The following is an 18,571-nucleotide window of genomic DNA, read 5'->3' as shown; positions in this document are numbered from 1 at the left end:
GGCCGGTAACGTTACTCTGGTTAGCATCATTTTGTTGCGCTTTCTGCTTAGCAGCTCTATGAAATTTTGCCATGGAGTTTAATGTTAATAATAACACTAAACTCACAACAGGGCGCAACATTTTGTACAACATTTTGCACAATACAGATTATTACTATTAATTTTTGTGCATACCTAATTTTTTAAAAGTTGTTTAATCTTTAGACCGCCATCTTTGATATCAACCAATGGAAACGTGTACGCGCTGCGCACGTCTCTCAGCCAATGAAAGCTCTTCATTGACACCAAATAATAAATAGGGCTCGTGACGACATGATGCGCAAGGGGTCTATAGCCGGAACATTTCTATTTTCCAGTGTAGTAGCAGTAGCTGATTTTAAGCTTACGGCCGTCCATCATTTTATATGGGTGACTTCCTTGTGAAGCCTCCGAGCTTTCTTGAACCCATGCGAAGTATTCCTGAGTCGCATTCATGCCTTGGACGGCCTGGCACTGCTCCGAGTTATACGGGAACAGGTAGAAAGGATTCTGAGTAGGCAAGGTGATCGGCTGGGATACGTCACCATCGGTCATGCAGCAGTAGTAGATGAGGGTATCCTGGTTGTACACTCCTTCTGGTACGGTGCCTTCCTGGTAATTGTTGTTGTTAGAGTTCTCATCATCCCAAGAAATCGAACCAGACACCATACCTGTAATGCAACAATGTCTATTGTTAGCAGTCAAAAAGATTATTATATTATGTCAGTGTGCAAGCAGATGGAAACCTTTCATTAATTATTGTGGTCATCATTAAAGATGCAAGAGTCAACTTTTGCCGGCTTTCTTCCCCAAATGTTGATTTAACTTTTTAAATAGCTTTATAGAGTTATAATGAGCTTTCGTGAACTGCACGAAGAATGAAATTATTATTTTTAGCCAGGTAAAATTATGTGTAATTTGAATTGAGTGACCTGTCCGCGGTGCGTATACAAGAGAATGTTCTGAACAGTAGGCCTATCATCTGATGTCAACAATAGTGTTTTGTTTCAACGGAAAATACTCCAGGTCAAAACTAACACAGAGATCCGGGAAAAACAAAAGAAAACTCTCTTGGATTAAAAGGATGATGATAAGAGAAAGGCTAAATTCTTTAAGAAATTTTGTGCTTACTCTAAGTTCTTGAATCTATCGAAGCTGATAATTTACTTACCATTGGGGCAGTTGTCTCCGTATTTGAATACGCAGTAGCTACCAGCTGGCCAGTCGTAGGTCCCTTGGTTTTCTGTCTTAATGCAGAAAAGCTGCTCCATGTAGCTGACATCATACGTTCTCGGCGGGAAATGTAGAATGGGTGACCAATCGTTGCTAGGCTTATAATCCTCGGTGTCTTGAAAGCGTGTACCAGATTGCCAGGTGAGTCCCTCGCCATGAGGGCAGCCCGTGTCAGTCATTGGTAAACCGTATGTCCCTATCGGCCAGCCAGGACTTGCTGAAATAAACAAAAAAATAAACAAATAAAACAACATTATTTTGATTGCTGCGATCGAAATAAAACCAATGCGCCAAACTGATATTTGGAAAGGATGACGTTAAAGGGATCCAACTGGCGCGCCATGGCGTGACGACCAGAAAGGACCGAAAAGAAAAAAATAGTAATACTGAAATGGATATAAGCAAACCAATAGGGAGGAACTGTTACTGAAAATTGAAATATCTTACGTGTGTCTGTCATGAGCTGGGTCGTCGTCACACTTGTAGTGGCTGGGTTGGTTGAAGTCTCATCTTTCTCACTCGTCATACTGATTTCAGTCGTCGAGCTCGCTGGTACTGTGACGGTTGGCACCACTGACTTCTTGCGACATTTTGTTTTGAAACTCGCCATCATATTGTTTAAACTCGCTAAATAGTCATCTTGACTTGAAACGGTTACCATGACTCCGCATTGCTCAGCCCCAATGCAACACAGAAACGAACAGAGTGTCAAACACAGAAGCAACCTAAGCGCCGAAACAAATAAAGTTTTCATAATATTGCTTTAGGAATGCTCAGGAGTGGTGCAAGCCCTACACCAGCGATCAAATTTTCGTTGAATGCCCGTTCTGTCTTGGAACTTCAAATTCTGGTGTACATTTGCAAGAAGCGCCACTCACACTCTGCAAGTCCCCGACGCAATACACACGGACCTATAGTCCACCAATCATCTGATAGCGTGTAGACCAGCATGATTCGTTGTATAACGTAATACAAATCTGTACCACTTAACCCCCCCCCCCAATTGTTACCAGGGATTATAATAATACCACTTAACTTAATCGGCAGGAAAAGAAAGATCTATGTTTGGAGTAAAGGCCATCCAAGCTCAAAAATTGGGTCGACTCTGTTTTTCTTTTCTTTTTTTTCTGTTTTTAGAGGGGGAAAGGGTGAACACAAATTAAATAATAACACACAGTAAACGTTTGTTATCATACCATTTAAAATACGTTTTCAATTAGTAAGGTAACCCACAAAATATTTTATAAATGTTTTTATAAAATATTTATAACGCATCGTCGCAGAGCAATATTGCGTGATAGGATTAAACAGCATTTAAGCTCATTTTTTTTTTTTTATAAGTAGTAGAACGAGAAAAAAAAAAAAAACAAAAAACAAACTAAACCCTTTACGCCAAACTTGTACTGAGATTTAATTAATGTCAATAAGAACTTGGCCTTCAACAGATTCTGTAAGTTTGTGAGACACAATAGGTCTATACAGCTGCCCTTTTAAACAGGTTTTTCAAATCAAAATTAAAAATGGCAACTTTCAAAGGCAGTATATGTACGTGATGGGGGCAAACAATAAGGGTACAATTAATGGCAATATAGGTTCCCCGGTTTGAATGAGTATATCCTACTGATGATCAACTGCCGGGCAGGACGCCCTGGTCTGCTGTTCGATGGTGGCACATTAATCGGAGAGGCCGCTTTTGGATATGCATTTCTCCGTATTAAATGGTACCTAACGGTTGAACTATGATTCGCAAAGGTAGATCTAAATTAGATCAGTAATGTTTTGCCCACTGTCGTGAAAATAATTTTTAATAACTCATAAAGCAATCTTTTCTCCACTTATTTAACCTTTTTGGGTCGTAAGGGCGATATGAAGTTTTTGCATAGTACCTTCACTACTGAAAGTACTTTGATATTCCACCTTTCGGACAAACATCCGATTTTCTAAAATGAAGACTGTGTCAACCATACGATCAGTGTCAAAACAGTTTCGATAGAGCTGACGGTGAAATGAGCGCCATTTTAGTAATGAGAAAACAATAGTGCAGCCGTTGACCATTGCTATCAATGATATAACAAACATTACATGTTAGTATTTCACGTTCCAACAATTAGTAGCTCCAGTTCCCCATTTGCCTTTTCGGCGCGCTATAACGATTTCATTTTGGTTATGTCGTAAGCTCGTGTTGTAAGACGCAACCTCGAACTGGACTCGAAATCTCTAATACTGATGCACAGGAACTAAATATAACGTCAAAATCGATATTGTGGATCTTATAACATTGTACAATTTTTTTCAATTAGAGCATGCCATTGTCCCTCCACTCACATTCAATTTAAGTGATCTATTGTCCTCTGAATTTGGCTTTCAGCTCTATCGCAAGGGTGTGAAGGGTGTGGGGGGGGGGGGGGGGCTGAAGATGTAGGCCGCCTATAATAAGACCTTGTCTTTTTGAATGTATAGATACCAACTGGCGCATACCACGTTCAGGTAAACTGTTTTAAGGCACTGTGGACACTTACCCCCTATTGGTATTTATCTCAAATAATAATTGTTAGCATAAGTTTTACTTGGTGAACGAGCAATGGGGAGCTGTTGGACGAGTAGGGTTATAATGTACTCATGGTGGGATTCGGCTCCCTCGAAGTAGGGCCACATAAAAACAAAATGTTGATCGTCCCAGCCCGACCGTTCAAAAACCCCGACCCCATTTTTTGAAACAACTCTTCAGATATTTACTTGGGCTACACTGTGCTTAGTTGTTTGAAAAAGTTTACAGAAAATGTCAACTAGGAGTTTAATTTGTTTGACAAAACTATTGAAAACATCAACAACACACACCCCCTCTGTTTTATAGTGATTGTGATGATTTCTTTATTCTTGATTTCATATTTGGCATGTAAAAAAACCCCCAAAAAACAACAAACTCCCATCCGCAAAAAAAAAGAAAAAAGAAGGACGATCAACAATTTATTTTATTTTTATGTGGCCTAATATAACGTAGTTTTTAAAAAAGATGTAATTCTCATCCAAAATTAAAAGGAGCTTTCAGGCCCGTGGACTCTTTGTATGCATCTAAAAACGCACAAATTGGGCAACTAAGGTGTTTTTTTTCTTTCAACTCTTGCACTTCGTTGATCTGCGTCGAAATGCTCACGATTTGTTATTCAATTGTCAAAGCAACGGCGGGGCCAATTCCAAATCCAAAGCTCGAAGCCGTCGTTTCGAAAAGGGCCGTAAAACATGTTTGCACCTTTCTCTAATGAGGGTCTGCAGATTATGAATGTTTATTAATTAAAAATTAAAATCTAGATTATTAAAATGCATTTGGAAAAATAATAGTATGTGTTATGTTGGGAGGCCTTTGGTGTTATTGTTGTTGTTGCTGCGGTTGTTTTGTTGCTGTTGTTGTTTCTTTTTTCCCGTTGTTCCTTTTATCAAAATAATCAAGCTTATCTGATATGTTACAAAAGCTGCTGCTGATCAGTTATAGCTGCATCTTGTTAACTTATCATTATGCTTAATCAGATCGTCACTTTGTGCAGCCGTAGGAAATAGTTTTAATTGGTTTAAAGATAATACTAAAAAAAAAAAAAAAAAAAAAAATTGCAGTGATGGCGGAAATTTTTAATATTAACCATTAGTTGTACACATTGGTCAGCCAATAAGCAATGTATCCTGTAAACCATATCACAAGTAAAATCGGGGTGCCACATCAACATGGCTCACTAAAACTCCACAAGCATCTTCTTGTGTACAAAATCAATGTCTTGTCACTAATGAAAACATTTAGCTTCTTATACACACGCATAATCTATTCCCACAATTTAGAACATTTTTTGAGATGTTTCGTCATCAGGTATTTCTGAGAAAATCTTTTGTCTCCGACCATGAACTCCCTAAGGTCAGTGCAAAAGAGCCAAGTAAACATTGCAACCACATGAACTTGATTATGCTGGGGGCTGTCACGCATGAGTCACTTGTTTAGGATGACGTCATATCATCCCAGGATGAATATCGTCTGGTGACCCTCTCACTGCATTATCTTTTGCGAATAACATTACGAAGGGTGCCTGTCTATTTCCCTGATGTGGTATTGTGATGTGGATGTGCGTATTAACGAAAACAGCATACACACACAACACATTACAGAAATCTGGCAGCAGAAAAGAAGAATGGCTGCCGAAATTAGAACGAAACCTCAGACGAGGAGGCCTGTTTTACTCAGTAAATTAGAAGGATGCAACGGAACGGTCACAAAAGCTGTAATTATTCCGAAGGAAGATGGGGTTATCAGTGTTAGTGAAGACAGGTAAGTTATTAAATGGGGAGTGAAGGCACTGACAGAGTGAATTAGGAAAAGTGGTTTAGTTAGGATCGAAACAAAAACAAGAACAAAGTGCAATCAGTCACTCTTTTCATCAGTCAGTGTTGAAATAAAAATATAAATAATAAATAATAGGCATTTTTAATGTGCCATATCCATCGTAAGAGACGTTCAAGGCGCAGAGAAAATGTAAACAAAACAAAATCCAGAGTAGAGATGACATTATTATTAGGCATTCGACAATACAAACATTAACAAGGCTAGGCCACATCATGGCATATGAACAAAACCATGACTTGTAATGACTTGTTACATGCATTGTTATTGTATGAAAACATCCTTGAAAAGGGTGTTTTTTCAGAGTAACTTTGATTTTTTGTTTTAAATTTGAATCGAAAACAATATAAATATCTTGAGTTAATTCGTTTTGCAGCAGTTGGATCAATATAAATAATGGATTGGAACTGTCATTTTTGAGACAATCAATACTTCTTTGGTGTTTTTAAGTGTCCCTACCCCTATACTGTCTAGTTACTAGTTTAAACATTAATTTTAATTTATGTTGTAACTGTTTGCCATCCCCTTCCTTCAGAGAGTAAAGCCTGGTTCAAACTTCCCATGGACGCAAACCAATTTTTGACATCACAAGGCTGTTTTCGCAGCGAGTCTTTCGCAGGAGTTGAACAAAGTCCAGCTATTGCGAATTATACTTTTGCGAACTCATTTGTGAAGTCAAACTTCGCTTTGCATTCGCTGGAATTTTCAACTGGGCTTTACACTAGCATTTCACACATTATATTTTTCTAACATTCTATTTTGTTAACATCCATGTGGAGACGAACTGTTTCTTCCTTTGTTGTCCTTGTATAATCATGGAGGTAGAATTAGAACCTCCATTGTATAATAAACATCATTCCATCTTTGTACACACAACTCCTTGTGGAGCACCTCAGCTCAGTCTTTAGAATACATACATTGAGACACTTTTTGATTTTCCTTCTCTTTTAGATTTTCCTTGGTCTCCAAAGCGAATAAAACACTAAATTACGCATTGTGTATGTGTAGATGTTGTACTTTAAAACACTTCTTAAATGTATATTTCCTGACTCTCCTCGCTGACTCATAGTGATGAGTCACGTTTAGGTCTAAGTTATTTAAGTTTAGACTCTTTAAGTTGGCTGCTTAGTGTTAGAGATCTGTCATCTGTCATGAATTGTCTCCAAGAGAACCTCCCTAATATCTAAATGTAGTTTGTGTGTTTCTGAAATCCATCAATAGTTGTGTCATATACCTTCTTCTTTTTGTTTGTTTTGCAGAACTCTTCGTGTTTGGCTGAAAAGGGATTCTGGTTTGTATTGGCCGAGCATCTGCCACACAATGCCAGGTACATAATAATAATAACAGTGGCTTCTTATATAATGCACATATCTGTAAACTGGGTCCCTGTCTTTATCCGCAAGGATAAAGACAGGTACCTGCTTTTTAGATCCAGTGATTCCATTGGATACAATGATTTGGATAAACGTGCACAGTGACATATGAGGTTTCCATACGCCCAAACAGTACACTCCTATCACGTCGCCATAAAACTTGACTGCATATCTCTATGTGAAATGAATGTACGATACATGTAGTTCAAAGGTGAAAGTACACGCCGGTTTGGAGGTAGGTCTCTGGCCTTATTCAAAAGCCTTGAAGTGTGACGTCAGATGTTCAGCCTAACATATCTGTCACTCAGTGACGCTCAAAGGCTCGTTAACATACCATGTTTTCCTGCAAGGTATGACTACATTTCAATTATGAAATGGTTTACAAGGTGCTGTGGTGCAATATGCTGCCAATCAAACCAGGAACACCGGGGCGAACCCCTTACTCCTTTCGATAAGTGCACTGGGTTCTTTTACATGTAGTACAAAACACACAGGACAAGCGGCTCTACGTCCCATCCGAAGGACGAACCATCATGGTTTTAGTATCTTGCTTAAGGACTGGCACTCAAACTCACACTGATCAAAAACACCAGAGTTTGATTCCCGTGCTCTTATCTGCTCGACCTCGCCACCAACAGTTTGGAAACAGTGTGTCAAACAAAACCTCAGACACCCCTTGAGTCAACTCTAAGAAGTGTTAAGAAAGTAACCCGATCTAAACCAGTAACAATGTTTTGAAACTTGTTTCCCTCAATATTTCAGCTTCCTGCTCAACGTTAGAGTTCTGCCCACAGACAAGACGACTCTTCGTTGGTATGGATAATGGTGTTATATCTGAATTCAGTCTGGCAGAAGACTACAACAGCCTGAGAACAAGACGGGACTATCTTGGTAAATGAAGATCAAGTTAGGGAATAGCTGTTGGTACTTATTCCGACCCATACCAAATACAACAAAAACAGCAACTGGTGAAATTATTTTCTTGCAGTCAACACAAATTCCATACTATGTAAAATACCATGCTGCATTTAGCAGGGTTCTTAAAGGCCTTGATATGTCCACATTAGTATACAAATTATGAATGCTTATGGGTGCATTGCGATGGCATTCTAGGCCCGGTGTACTTTTTAACTGTTTGCTTTCACACATTCACAGACACAGTCTCATATCACAGTCCTATGGTCAAACCTTTGGCCCAGGTCTATTTCACAAAACTCTTCCTTACTTAGGAACCGTCCTAGGATCTAGGACTAGACTCCCAGCCTTTTGAGTCCTAACTCTTTGTGATATCAACCCCAATGTATAATTCTTCTTTTTCTTTTCTCTTTGAAGCTCATCAGAGTCGGGTCACCGATGTGACCTTCTCTATGCTGACAGAGCTTGTCTTGAGCGTTGGGAGAGACAAGTTCTTCCAGTGGCACTGTAGCGAATCAGGGAGACGTCTTGGAGGTTACAAACTGGAAGCCTGGGGAACAGCTCTACAGTATCCTTTCAGACATTAATAAATATGATAATAGCTGGATTTATATAGCACCAAATTACCAAAGGATGCAAGATACTTAAGGAAAAAAAAAAGACCAAACTGATGGTGACAACAAGCTACATATATGCCAACTAGTGTGTCTTGAGACCTGTTTAGAAGGACAGAACAGTCTAAATGTTTTTGATGGGGACATGAAGACCGTTCCATAGGTGGGAGGCAGCGGCAGAGAACGCTCTCTCACCAGCAGCTAGTTTGCGAGACGTGTTCACCACAAGGGCTTTTTATTTAAGTGAACATAATGTGACTAGGAACAAATAAGATGTTTTAGTCAGTGGTCACGACAAACATATTTATAAAGATTCTCGGGTAGCAGCGAAGAAACTTGTTTGGATTTCTTTAACTTAAACTTGAAAGATTTGATGAAGAAACCAAACACGCTTTCATCGCAGACTACGCTGGCCAAATCACTGTCTTGAAAGTGATGGACAATGGTCACCAAGTGATTACAACTCTTAAAGGACATTCTGGTAAGTGCAAAATGGTAATGCTTAAATATTCTTAGCAAATTTGCTAAGATGTAAGCGTATTTCACAGGTTAGCAAGAAAAATTTGTGGCCATCTTGCGCATTCACTATGTATTGCATTGTGATGTCGTTCATTTTGATGCAGTAAGCACCAGAAGTTTTAAAGTGCTACCACTACCTTCCTTGTTTCAGCACTTTGTTAGGAATTCACCTGGAGGATAAAGGTACCGGTGATGTTTATTTATCTTTATTAAAGGTTATAACTTTGATGTGTTTGTTGTTGTTTTTCTAGGAAGCACTCGCTGTCTTGCCTGGGATGCAGAGAATAAACTTCTCTTTTCGGGGAGTTTTGATCAATCAATCATAGTATGGGACATTGGTGGGCAAAAAGGAACAGCATTTGAACTCCAGGGACACATGTGAGTATATCAGAGTTGTAACCACGGTGGATGTAGCCTGCCGTCGATTTCACAAAGAGTTAGGACTCGTCTTATCTCGAGTTAGGACCAGTTACTCGTCCTAACTTACGACTATCCATGCAATTTGTATATCTCCTAGGACTAGTCCTAAGTTAGGACAAGTCCTAACTCTTTGTGAAATCGACCCCTGGTGAGTTTGCCCGGAACTAACAAATTTAGCCAAGCTCTTTGAGCCAAATACACTGTGCTGCCCAGCACAGATTTCCCCCAGATTGCACTTCAGCAATGATGGCCCCATATCTAAACATGAATAATGTTGTTGAATGGCTCGCCCTGGGTGGACTAAATTGGATTGTAGAACCCACCACTTAAATTGGTCTACAGGTAGCTACAACACTGTCCTTCATAAAACATTGAAGGGTTTGGTACTTTTTATACGACACAAAACACAAATAGCCATAGCTTTATACTAAACTTGCACGGTTTAAAGATAATGATAGTAGAAAGCTTCCCTTAAAATATTACTTGGGAAATATTCGCTGCAAAAACAGCCATGTGTCATCCAAATATTGCTTCGCATTTGCATTAGCAGGAAGTATGAAGCGGACTTAAGTCTTGAGAAATAATTGAAGTAATCAGAATCAGGATATTTGTGTAATTAGTAGTTTTTCTTTGACTTTCAGGGGGAAAGTAGAGGCAGTGTGTTATTCCTCCAGAAGTAAACAGCTCTTTTCGGCAGGAGACGATAACAACATCGTCGTCTGGAATATGGCCGGAAAAAGGCAAGAGGTAGGAAACTGGAGGAATTTTCTTAAGGGAATGAAACAACATGAAGCGTAAGCGATCATGTCTATCTTGCGAAGTTTCCAATTATGTACATGTTTAAGAATTACATACGAAGTGTGGATATGAGAACAGAAGAGGTACCCACAATGTAGGGACTGGAATTACATGCAGGCCACAGAAGCCATAATGAGCTCCGTTGCCCCTGGTTAAAGGTTTTCCAATGGCATGCCCTTTGCAAAATAAAATTCCAGGCCTGCAATGTAGGGACTTGAAATGTTTGATGCACTTACACACATCAACACAGTGGGTTTTACCTTGTCAAAGAATATGGTTTTCTTAATGGGGCTGGCTCGATGTGATCAATGATAGACCCTCATGTAACAATATGATGTTTAAGTCGAGTTATTTATATGAATTATTTGTAACAGACTCCTGAGTGGGAGGAGAGCGATACATGCCAGAAATGCAAGAGTCCGTTCTTCTGGAACTTCAAGGAAATGTGGACAGCTAAGACAATTGGTGTAAGACAGGTATGTCCCCCCCCCTCCCTTTCTCCCAAGCTAAATAAACATTCATAGTATGATTCCGAGCATGGTACTCCATAGAGGCAATTGCCTTCATGCTCCATGGCATTTCCCTGGTGACCCTTGATCACAGTTTCAAAATTTTCCATCAGCAGTGACTCTCACCCCCTGTACATTTTAGTGAGGATCAATGCCTTGAATCAACTGTCAAGTACATGTATTGCAGCACATTTTGTCTAACATTTTGTTTTCTTACATTCAATAATTTCCCAGCACCACTGCAGGAAGTGTGGACAAGCACTGTGTGACAAATGCACCCCAGAACGATCAACATTACCATTGCTTGGTTTTGAGTTTGAAGTACGCATTTGCAAGAACTGTTTTGACAATCTCACAGATGAAGAGTAAGTACAGTGACTAGCTCTAACAACATTGATTGTAAAATTGATCACTATTATAATTGTGTAAAGGCTCACCTTCCACCACTGTGGCCCTGCACTCCCCTGCAGCCGATTTCATGAACCTTTCGTCTATGGATACGGAACTTAACTTGTTCTAAGTCCTAAGATTAATCCCAATAGGAAGAGTTTGGTAAAGTCGACGGCTGGTTCGATTCACAACTGTTGCTTTGTGAGTATTAGAGCTAAGCTAAGGTAATCTTCTGTGCCACAAGATTTTTTTCTTCTGGGCCCTCTAGACTGATGGCCAGTCTTTTTTCTAATGTGGTCAAAGGTCATACGTGCTTGTACATGTAGGGTGACGCCATGTTAACAAAGTGACAGAAATCAGATCAGAGTAGAGCATTAAATTGAGAACTACAGTAGTTACATCTGATTTTTAGTCAAAGTTATTTGTGTTGCTAAAATTTGAGGACACAACAAGTTGAAGTGGTATATAACGTATCTATAGCTATTTGGTCTTACCCTTATACACATCGATGTGTGTTAGCACTGTATACTCAGTACTTTCCCAAGCTCTGTTAAATAAACAGCAGGCATATCTTGTTGAAACTCGGGTGGGATTTGAACCCATAACCGTTGCAAATTTCCATTATATCTGTAGCTCTCATGCAAATTTATTTTTCTCTTCACACCTACAGTCGAGCCCCAATGGCGTCTTTCTATGATGCCAAACATTGTGTCATATCAATGCATCTTGATGATGTCAAAGGTCAACTTGTCACATGCGGTACCGATAAAGTTATTAAGGTTAGTTCAAGTTCTTTTTTTAATAATAATAATGACAAAGACATTTGTAAAGCACCGAATGCAAAAGCATCTAGCGCGTAAAGAAAACAATAAAAATATACATTGAGTGAAAGATACAACTACAAAGTAAGGATATTACAAAATGAGCAGCTTCAAACAGATGATTATTACAAACAGAGACTTAAAATAGTGTAAAGAACTTGCCTGGCGAAAATTGCACAGGAAGAATATTCCAAAGAAATGGAACAGTTTAAGAAAATGATTTTTGACCAATAAAGGAACGAGTTGCCTTGGATCGGTTGAGTTGGTCTTTGAAAAGCATTTGTAAGCATTTGTTGTAAAATGCATATGGTTAGAAAGATGTTTTGACAATAGAATACAATGATCCACACAAACATGCCTCGAAATTGCACGGTTTTCCTTTTCCTTTGCCAACTAACACAAACGACCATATGGGAGTCAAAAATTTTACTCCCATAAATGGCGGACCGTGTTAGTCGACAAGGTAAAAAGATAACCGTGCAATTTTGAGGCATGTTTGTGTGGATCATTGTATTCTACTTTTACAACATCTTTTAAAACAAACGGTTACAAACGCTTTTCAAAGACCAACTCGACCAGTCCAAGGCAACGTGTTCCTTTAACATGGAAGAAGCTCTTGGAGTTGACTCTAAAGCAATGACTGTTAATAGATGATCGTAAAGTGCGAGAGGAAATAATATTAAAATAATGATAATGACAATTTATATAGCGCCCATCCAAGCAAACATGGACACTGACGTTCCCCAAGTGCTCATGCTACACTACTGGATCAAACACTAAATGTATGGCAAGCATTTCCAACAGTCAAAAACTGTAATTCTTGATTTTTATATGTTTACAGCTGTGGGACGTCTCAACGGTAATCCAGTGAGGAACAGCGCCCTCTGTTGACTTGATAAGTAAAACAAAAATAAATTCTATATTTAATGGTTACAAAGAAGTAAGGCACTGAACAATGTTCTAAAATCTTTAATTTGAGATCTGGTATTAAAGGGAAACATGTTGATTGTCAAACAAGTGGCTTCCGATATAAAAGGAAACCATGATTTACTCTTTCTCACAACTGATTACACCTTGAAAATAATTTAAATCGCAACAGCTATTTTTAGAGGATTTGAAGTTATTAACATAACCTAAAAGGTGCGTGCACAAAATTGGTGGTAAAAATAGCATAAAGGTTCACAGATTTGTACAAACCGTACGTGGTGTTGGGCAGGCCTCTGTTGGTAAAATTCAGTGGTACAACTAAAATCTGTAAAAACAGTTATTTGTAAAAACAGATGTGGTTTTTGAGGACGAGATTTGCATTTTGCCAAAGTTTAAAATATTTTTCCCTAGTGGTATAAAGATGGTCATAGTGGAAAATTCCTTTGAAATATTTTGTGCAGTTTTGGAGAAAACATAAACAGGGGGAGGCTTGTTGTGATATTTTTGTTCCCTTCTTGTGACGTTGATGACCAAAATAAGCTTTAACTTTCACAGTGTTTGTTATTTTGTGACAAGTCTTGGAAGAGCTGCCTAGTTCACCATACCCAAGCTCTGTTGTTGTCAACAGCAGAGTGTGGGTTCAATACCCGACCAGGACACTTGTTCCCTTGAGAAAATGATTACACATTCTCTGCTTTTTGGGAGTGGGGGTGGAATCGTTGAATATATATTTTTTATTAATGATGAAGCCTATAATTATAAGTGGGAGACTTTACAGCCCCAAAATGGACTTACAAAACCATGTCCTTTAATTCAATACTTGTTTGTAAGTTACCTTCTATGTGCCATGCGACCTGTGATGTCACATGTTTACAAAACAAAATTACATGTACATGGTCTGTAGCCCTTAGACATGACTTTACCACTGTATATTTAAAATGTGTGTAGCTCTAATCACTAAGTGATATCATGAATTTCAACAACTGTTAACATTACAGCTCTAGTAAATAAATTTCTAACACCCGTTTCAGACAGGCACTCTTAGAGTCGCGTCAAACCAAATTCTGATTTAAGTACATGACAAGTTTGACGTCTGAAACAGTTACATGTAGGAGTGACTGGGCGTGCTAGATGTTAAAAAAGCGACTGTTGCAGTAATTCGGAACGACTCTGGAGGGCCTTGCTTTCAGACGCTGATCTTGTCATGAGACGAGCCAATGTAAATGTTATGCTAAGTTCGCCTGTCTGAAACCAAATTTTGTTTGGATCGACCTAGAGTGGCTTGAAACGGGTGTTAGTATGCACAGTAAGTATAAAGCCAGGTTCATACTTCCTGCAAATGTGAATGCAAAGCGAATTTGACAGGAATTTGACGTCCTTTCGCAGCGATATTCGCAAGTGAGTGGAGCAGAGTTCAACTGCTGCGAATTATTTGTTGCAAATTTGTGACGTCAACATTCGCTTCGCATTCGCATGAAGTATGAACCGGGCTTAGGAATGAAAATGTAAATATTTTGCTCTGACAGGGCTGTTTAAATTAGCCTTCCATGAACTATGCCAATTACTTACACGCATGTGTAAGATACTATTTGTTGTCAAATGCCATAGAGACTAGAAGTAAAAAATCAAAGGCAAATGCGTCCCGGAACCATTAGGGCCAAATTTTGTGGCTCTGCTTACCGTAAGCAAAGAATTGCTCTTGCAAAACCAGGGAAATCTGCGATTACGTCAAGTGAATTTCACAGGTTTAGTTGGTAATTTCAGCTTGTTCGCACTAGGCGGACTATGCTTACAAAATTAAAGCCCAGATTTGGCGCTTGCAACTAAGCGGAGAATGGTAATCATTAGCGCAGAATTTGCTGTTAAGCAGTGTCATGGAATTAGGCCCGAACCCATTCAAAAAGGTATGATGTGCTTAGTTTTTCCTTTGGCAACCATTAGTATGCAATTTACATATTTCATGGGATAGATCTATTACAGAGTAATAATATTAAATTCTATAATTTAGACTGTTCATTTTGGCACCATACATGTATGTATTTATGAAATGAGGCAGAAGACTTGCCGTATTGCAAAAAAAGAAATGCTACTATATAAATTATTTCTTCTGTATAAATTGACCGCTTAGCGCGCTATATACACTAGCCCTGGTAGTACGCTGCAACTGATGAGTTGAAACACATTTCACTTCACTGACGCGTTAAAACGCATTGACGCATTTCTGCTAAGCACTGTGGTGCATGTGCTGAGCTACATGCTTATTGACAGCTGCATGGCTGTACTTACTAGCAGTGTTCAATTTGTTTATATTGTTATATTTGTTTGCAATTTGTTTAATTATACTATTTTTTCGTTGATCAAATGAATTGCATACATCACAGTCTAGGTAAAAGAAAAGTACTTTTGTTCAAATATCAAAGGTAAACAGTTTAAAACATGGTTTGCTCTGGATTGGTAAGGATACAAAAAACATTGTTTAGTCTGACAGATAACTGATTATGAAGTTCACCCTAGAACTTATTTTGCTTAGTAATTAATATGTTAAAATAATGTTGAGGACTGCAATACGTAATTATTCGTTTTCATTTTTTGCATGCAGAGGTAATATTCAACAGCTTGTAATAAAGAAAACTCTAATAAATATAGACTCCCTTATTATTGTAGGGCCCAAAATCACAACTTGCTAAACACAGAAAAGTGTTGCTTAGCAGAACCAGGTTATCAGCTCAAATTACGTTTGCATTGTTGTGGCAGGTGCCGGCCCGATTTTTTTCTTATCAAAGAAATATGTCCAGCAGTATTTTCTGCTTAACAGCTTCATGAAATTGGGCCCCGGTGTTTTTTACTTAACAAAGGGACCTCGCCCAAAACGATCAGAAAGAAATTCAAGTTACACTAACTCACATGTGGTACAGGTTATGTTTCCACTAATTATCAGTGTAAAGCGCATTGATATTGTTATTGTAAAATGCGCTACAATAAGAACTAGTTATTATTTGTCACTCATTATTTTGTGAACATCCTTTCATAAGATTCCCCGCGTATCTAAAACTGATGTTTTTTTTCCTCGCATGGGTGAAGAATTTGCTGCTAATTTGCAACTAATTTCCGGACAGTTTTTGTAAATATTACTCTTTTGCCCTCACACTAAAGACACGCAGTGGAACAGAGGAGATGGTTGCGCAAACTTTAAGTAATTCTTAAATTTTGGTTTTGAACCATTTTGCTACAAGTGCACAATATGACTTTGAGAAAGAAACAAGAACTAAAGGCCGGTAGTTAGGCATCGAGTATATACTGCTAAATATTCATAGATATGATTAGTATAATGATAGCAATTCTTCAAAAGATATTTATATTAATTGTATGTATGTAATGAAACAGAAGCAGAAGAAATTAAATATATTGTCTATAACAATCACTAAATTACATGTATCTGTACAGCTGAGGTTTATTGTCTGGATTTGGTGTTAGTAGTTTAGGCATCGCCGGGAACGAGAAATCACTAATGTCTTAGAAGAAGACTTATAAGCAATATTTCGAAATATTGCTTACAAAAAGCCTGTAAGCAAAACAAAAAATTGCTAAGCACAGAAAAATATTACTTAACACAGGCATGATTTGTGTCTGATAGGCCTAGGCCTATCCGATGTTTTCTTTGCCCTAAGAAACATCATCAAACTACTTTACTTTACGAATGTGCTTGTTTTGTCGAAACTTAAATATTAAACCTCAAGCATCATATTTCCGTTTACTAATTTCCCCCCTTCTGTGTACATATGTATCTCCTGCTTCAATTTAAAGATACTCATCAGCCTACAATGTATCTCACACAGTATTCCTCATGCCCCCACTACAAAAAAATAGTGCCAAAACGGCCGGACGGCCCGCGGGGCGGCCTAGACTATTATATAGAAATAAATCGCCATTGGAAACAGTTTTGGTTAAAAATGTCACTCATTCGTGACAAAAGACTGCTTCCTTCGCTTGTACACAAACCTTTCATCCAAACACAATGTTAGTAAAGTGATGTAACCATGTAACTAACATCTTTCAAAGTTGCACCTGGCCACATACCAGCGGACAATTGTCAAGTTACGTAATGCGGAAATGTGGTGGGCGTGCGTCGTGTACATTGTGTGTATGTTTCAGTTTTAACATGGCGGAACCAACATTTATAGTTTTTTACACCTTGACTAAGTTTCTGTATAGGCCTACTAATAAAGAACACATGCTCCCCCAGTGGAGCCTTATAGTAGTAGGTGACATGGGGGAAGGGGGTGAAATAAAGACCATTATCTATTTACGGTTATTTTCGTGCCAGAAGTCGACACACTTCGTTCCGTTTGTTGTACAATCTTGTGGAAAGGATCAGGAGGGATGTTTTTAGAGAGTTTCAACCAGGTATAAGTGGCCTCGTTTCGACCCATGAAGATTGCCCACGGACCGGAGGACATTTTGGCATACGCACGGCCTTTTTTTTTCCCTTTAAAAATTACATATTTCCCGTAAGTTCGTGGCTATACAGTTAGTTAAACAAATCTGATACCTGTATTTCAGATCAGAAGACTTCTAAAAACATTTGTGATTTGGAAAGACTCGCTCTATCTTTTCCACCACTTGTTTTACTAAGATTTGTTTACAACAACAAATTTCTCATTCGAGTGTACATTAGGTGTTTTATTTCATAATGAATGAAAAAAGTGATGCAAGAATACGGCAACTCTTTTCATGACACTTTTGTTATTCTGTAATTTCAACACATTGGTTGGTTTAAACATAACTGACCCCTGACCTGCCTGGCTGACATGACATTGTAAGACGTTTGAACCATGATGTACCATAACATGACAAGGAAATAACCATAAATACTTGTATTACTGGTTTTTGTTCTTACCTTTTTTGTCTTTCGGCACCATCATTCTGGTGGGTAGAGTTTTGAGTATGTGGCACTCCCCTTGAAGAAAGACATAACGTTCCACAAAGTGTAAAATCCACCGAAATTCAGCAACTACATCCTCAATTTTTCCGTGTTGTCCTCGAGAAATTGCAAATGGCGACCGCAAGTGTGTGGGGAGTGAAGTGGTGGTTAATTTGTACACATGCGCCAGGCGACCCATTAACATTGATACATATTTCTACGCCCCTCAAACTTTCTCCCAGTCTGAACAGTTTGTGTGAAATTATACACAAAGCTTTACTCACAAAAGCTGTCCACTAAACCAGAGTGAGAATTAATTCTTCGTTTGTTGTCAATGATTTAGTTTTTAATGGTTTTGATTACACTTTGTGAACTATTTTTTGGCTACGCATTGGCAATACCAACAGTACTCTGTGGCCATGCAAGCGCAGTGCTAATTGGTCAATATCAACTGTCATTTGCATACGTTGTGAACGTTACCCAATATGGTCATATCGATTTCGTGGATGTTGTTTTTGCAACGACGCCTTGTGCAAAAGTGACAAAACAAATTTCCCGCCAATTTTGAAATTTAATGTTTTGCAGACGGCACAGTATATTCGGACCATACGCATTACCAGAAGAGGAAAACAGGTTTGGGATTCCAAGTGACAGATACACAGGGATCAGGGCGGGGGGTTCCAAACCAATGCCCTCTGCCATGGGCCCAACTTCATATATTGCTAACAGAAA

General features: G+C 38.6%; 2 protein-coding genes across 2 annotated transcripts; one reads left to right on the top strand and one right to left on the bottom strand.

The window, feature by feature from the left end:
* Window positions 1–345: 345 nt before the first annotated feature.
* LOC139945326 (uncharacterized) lies at window positions 346–1,861 on the bottom strand. The gene is made up of 3 exons (XM_071942678.1): window positions 1,699–1,861; window positions 1,190–1,468; window positions 346–689 (listed from the first exon to the last, which is right to left on the bottom strand). The coding sequence occupies exons 1-3, from the start codon at window positions 1,859–1,861 to the stop codon at window positions 346–348; spliced, it is 786 nt and encodes a 261-aa protein (XP_071798779.1).
* A 3,498-nt stretch (window positions 1,862–5,359) lies between these two features.
* Window positions 5,360–16,344, top strand: LOC139945172 (WD repeat and FYVE domain-containing protein 2-like). Its single transcript, XM_071942458.1, has 11 exons — window positions 5,360–5,560; window positions 6,892–6,959; window positions 7,768–7,896; window positions 8,338–8,488; window positions 8,903–9,015; window positions 9,305–9,431; window positions 10,115–10,220; window positions 10,646–10,747; window positions 11,015–11,145; window positions 11,841–11,949; window positions 12,833–16,344. Exons 1-11 carry the CDS (start codon window positions 5,424–5,426, stop codon window positions 12,860–12,862), a joined length of 1,203 nt encoding a protein of 400 aa, XP_071798559.1. The 5' UTR covers window positions 5,360–5,423; the 3' UTR covers window positions 12,863–16,344.
* Window positions 16,345–18,571: the final 2,227 nt, after the last annotated feature.

This window comes from Asterias amurensis, chromosome 12, assembly GCF_032118995.1.
Source record: "Asterias amurensis chromosome 12, ASM3211899v1".
Lineage (NCBI taxonomy): Eukaryota > Metazoa > Echinodermata > Asteroidea > Forcipulatida > Asteriidae > Asterias > Asterias amurensis.
The sequence above is the reverse complement of the archived record's forward strand: the minus strand, read 5'-3'. Positions and strand labels throughout refer to the sequence as shown.